Here is a 4,123-nt window from a genome sequence, read left to right as displayed (position 1 = left end):
CCCTTCCCAAAATAACTTCAACGGAAGGTTTCCAGATGGATATGCGGAGCAGATTAGGTCTTTAGGATGAACTCGTCTCTGTTCTCTTTCTCTTATGGATGATGTGCTTCTTTGTGTCGCTCTGTCTCTAAACATTCAGGTTTGTTTCAGTAAAGTGACGGAATATGAAAAGTTTGTTGAATAAATCCTCCTGTCAGGAACTTTATTAGTATTTTTCACAATAAACAGCAAACATCGACCGTTTGAAATAAAGCAGCACATCCAGTCACACAGGAGTTCGTTTATTGAAGCACAGCTGGAGGACGACACTGAGCTCATCCAGAGAAAAACACAAACACACACATCCACTGATATCTCACTACGGTTTTAATAGAAATAAAAAGCTGCAGGAAAACCTTGATTTTAGCACCAGAACCCAAAGATCTGTTCTTTAGCAACGATTAAGGAGGACCGAGGTCCTGGGAAATAATGAAACATTAAAGCTCAAACCTCTGGATGTTTTTTCACGTTTTATACAAAAAGCAACAGAAATCATGCAGGAAGGAGTTCTTCTCTGTTTTAAAGCATTTTTTGCAGAAATATTTAGAAGATGAAACGCTCTTCGTTCCCTGGGAGTCTAACAGACAGAAGTTAAAACAAAATAGAGCTCTGAGTTTTTTTTATTAATCTTAATTTCTGCTTCGAATATAAAACTGTTAATAATCTGTATGAATCTTGAATGAAACAGAAAGCTTGAATCAGGAAGATGCCATGAATAAAAATAAAGGCTGTAAATGAAGAAGAAGTAGCAGGAAAGCAGTAACTCCAGCTGTGAGGTAATACAGTACACATGAAGAACCAGAACCAGTAGAAGCTGATTTTCTGCTGTGGGATCCTTCCTGCTCGGCTTCAGGTGTTTTTGCTTATAAGGGATGATTTGGGTCAAATATAAACAAAGTCCAACTTTAACTCGATCAATTCGATCTCTGACTTCGTCTTCAGGCTGGATTCTAGATTCTCCTCAGTACCTGTAAGAGAGAAAAGAATTTGATGAGCAGGAGAACAGATGCTGGCAGCAAATGTCTGCATCTGAGAGACCCGCCTTCATGGCTGACAGGAAACCTTTTAGATTCTGAGTCCGAGGAAAAGGAGTCGGACCAACGATACCTTCAGGTTAGAGGAAGTTTTTAAACTTTTTTTCTCAGGTTTCCCTTTTTTCTAAGCTGTTTGTTTGGAAAAATAGAGTAGTAGAGAATTTTCACAAGTATGGCAGGCCATTTTAGCATTAAATTGGATGTCTGACCACCTTTAGTTCAATTTTGGAGATCCAAAGACGCATTTTTATCAATTAGATCTCCATTTTGACTATATGAAAAAGGATTTTCATTTCTGATTGGTAAAAACATTGATGGTTTTAGACAGGGGCCGACAGGGGCCCCTGAAGAACAGGACCTGCCCCCCCCAATGATCACATTTAAATGGAAGCCAAACAGATTCATCATTTAATCTGTAAATAAATCCAGGACAGTCCATCAGAAACCAGCAGAAAAACAGACGAGTTGAGCTAAAAGCGTCTTTGAACTCGTCCCTAAAGGTCGATAAATGGAGCATTTTAGCAGATCGGGCTAAAAAACATGAGAAAACGCTGAGATTCTAAACATCATTGTATGTAATTTAGAGGGATAATTACTTATATCTGACATACAGAAGCTTTTAAATACATCTTAAATAATAAATCATCTTTGAGCTTCTAAAAAACACAATTCTACAAATTGTGTCTCTTATTACCTTCGCTGAGGAGGTCAGTCTGTGTTCAGGATAACATTAAATTTATGAGCAGATTTAATGACATTTTTACCAAAGGTTCACCTCAGTCTAAGGAACAATTCATTAACTATTGGTGATGGTCCTGATCATAATCTGGATGCAGTTTTTATTTTTTAAGATTCTTTAAGATTAGCTGGCAGAACAAGTAGTTCCCCCCCAAACCAGAAGGTGGCAGCACCGACTATTGACAGCTTTAGCATTGGACTATATAAAGTCCAGAAGTATCATACTAAAGACGAAAAGACAGGGAAGGGGAGCCATAACTCAAATAAGAGAGCAGAGTGAATGAAGAAGGTGAGCGCAGAACAAACACCAGAGGCTGCAGTCACACACTGTGGCTTATTTATAAACTTATATAAGGATTTGAAGGAAATTATTACCAGAGGTTTGCCTCATTCCAAGGAATAAACTATTTACATTTGGTAATGATCCAGATCATGTGCCAGTTTTAGCCAGTGTTGCACCGATACCGATACCAGTATCGGACAGGGACCCGATCCAGCACTAAAATGGTGGTATCGGTATCGGCGAGTACCAACCAATAGGGCACCGATACCATTTTGAGAGCCAAAAGTTTCTTCAACTATTGTCACCCATTCCAGGTAGGCAATAAAAAGTTCTACTGGATTCACTTTATTTTCTTTCATTATTTGCGTTGCATTTGTTCCACTATAATGTTATGGTTCTTCCCATTTGTTGTGACTCTGGGTTTTCAGTTTTCTGTTATCAGTTGTTTTGTTTTTATTTTCCGTAATATTCTAGCATTCTTTAGTTACTCTCTGTTGCCCCCTTGTGATAGTTTTCTTTCCCCTTGGATTCCCTCTTGCCAGTTCCACCCACACCTGCTCCTCATTCAGCTCGTTAGTCCATCCTTTGTTCTGTTCTCCTTAAATACTCCACCTCTGCAGTCACTCAGCTCGTCTCCCTGTGGCTCTTCAGGCCCATTTTCCCCCTGATGTCTCCATGGTTTTTGGTTTATTAAACATTTTAGTTAGATTTCTGGATTTGTACCTCTGTTTCCTGTGTTCTTTAATTAAATCAGTCAGAACTCGTCTCTGCTTCACCCGGCTCTGCATCTGGGTCCTTAAGCAACCTCACCACCAATTGTTGACATATAACTTTTCTTTCCTTGTCTCATTCGAGGCATGATCAATTTCCTTGCCACTGAAATTCATTTTATCATTTCAGATGACCTAGAAATAAATACGACACATCTGGGATGATCAGTTATTTCAAGATATCTTTTATAAGTTTAAAATTGTTATCTGAAATATAAATGACCAGCAGTTATAAATGTATTGCAGACATCAGAGGTGCAGCCTTCATTCACCAGGATGGAACTAGAGTTACATCCAATGCATATTTTTCCTGGTTAAATAAGGTTAAGGACGTCTTCTATAACAAGTTTCTCCATAAATCAGTTTCAGGTATGTGGAATGTGAAGGTGATTTAGCAGATTTTATGCCATAACGTCCTGCCATAGTGTGGGAAAACGGTTCTCTGATTAGATCAAATCAATTTGACCCTGGTACAAAAATGCTCTATAAATTGTCCTGAAATCCAACATGGTGGTGGCAGCATCATGCTGTGGGAGGCTTTGCTTGAGCCTTTAATGCTGTGGGTTCAAATTCTAGCAGGAGAGCCACTAAATTAGCCTGAAAGGGATAAAAACTCAGATGCTGATGTAACTTAATAAAAAGTATTTTCAGTAGCGACAAAATCTATCAGCAGGAGAAAAACTTTACTTTGTGCAATAAAAAAAAAACAATTTTCTTGTAATTTTTGTTCTAAAAATAGAAATCTAGAAATGTTTGATAGAGTGTGAATCAACGTTCTTACCCTGCCAGCGTGCATCCAGAGATGTGAGCAGCGTTGCCCGTGTACTGAACGTCACACCGAGCCACGTTGTTGTTATAGTTGGACTCTGGAACCTGCTGTCTGGGATTAACCGTCACCTACAGGAGAAGAAGAAGGAGATCAGCAGGAGAAGCTCACTGAGGAGAAGCTGGAGGCCACTTTCACCAAAACGCAGAAGAAACAGCTTTATCTCCTGTTCTGATGAGCGTTTCATCTGCTGCTCATTAAAAGAACGGATATAAATACACATTCAGACCTTGAGGATGTATTTTCCAGGCTGGACGTCGGTGATGTCGATCCACTGACAGTCGATGTCAGCGTTGTAGGTGTCGTAACACCCGGGACTCAAACCCTAAAGACAAACAACAGGAAAAAAAAAAAGCAAAAAAACTTAAAGGAATAGTACACCCAAAACAAAACTCGAAACGAAGTCATTTAGAATGTTTTTAGAGCATAAACA

General features: G+C 39.1%; 1 protein-coding gene across 1 annotated transcript in view; it reads right to left on the bottom strand.

Annotated features, from left to right (window-relative positions):
- Positions 1-259: 259 nt before the first annotated feature.
- Positions 260-4,123, bottom strand: part of lox (lysyl oxidase) — a 13,606-nt gene continuing 9,742 nt past the window's right edge. Inside the window, exons 5-7 of the mRNA XM_015374566.1 lie at positions 3,920-4,015; positions 3,646-3,761; positions 260-1,007 (exon numbers count right to left, since the gene is read on the bottom strand). Of these exons, the coding sequence (XP_015230052.1) occupies positions 1,001-1,007; positions 3,646-3,761; positions 3,920-4,015 (219 nt within the window). The 3' untranslated portion in view covers positions 260-1,000. The remainder of the gene's footprint in view (positions 1,008-3,645; positions 3,762-3,919; positions 4,016-4,123) is intronic.

Source organism: Cyprinodon variegatus, unplaced genomic scaffold, assembly GCF_000732505.1.
Source record: "Cyprinodon variegatus isolate N-32 unplaced genomic scaffold, C_variegatus-1.0 Scaffold105, whole genome shotgun sequence".
Lineage (NCBI taxonomy): Eukaryota > Metazoa > Chordata > Actinopteri > Cyprinodontiformes > Cyprinodontidae > Cyprinodon > Cyprinodon variegatus.
Note: the sequence above shows the minus strand (reverse complement) of the source record. Positions and strands in the feature narration are given on the sequence as shown.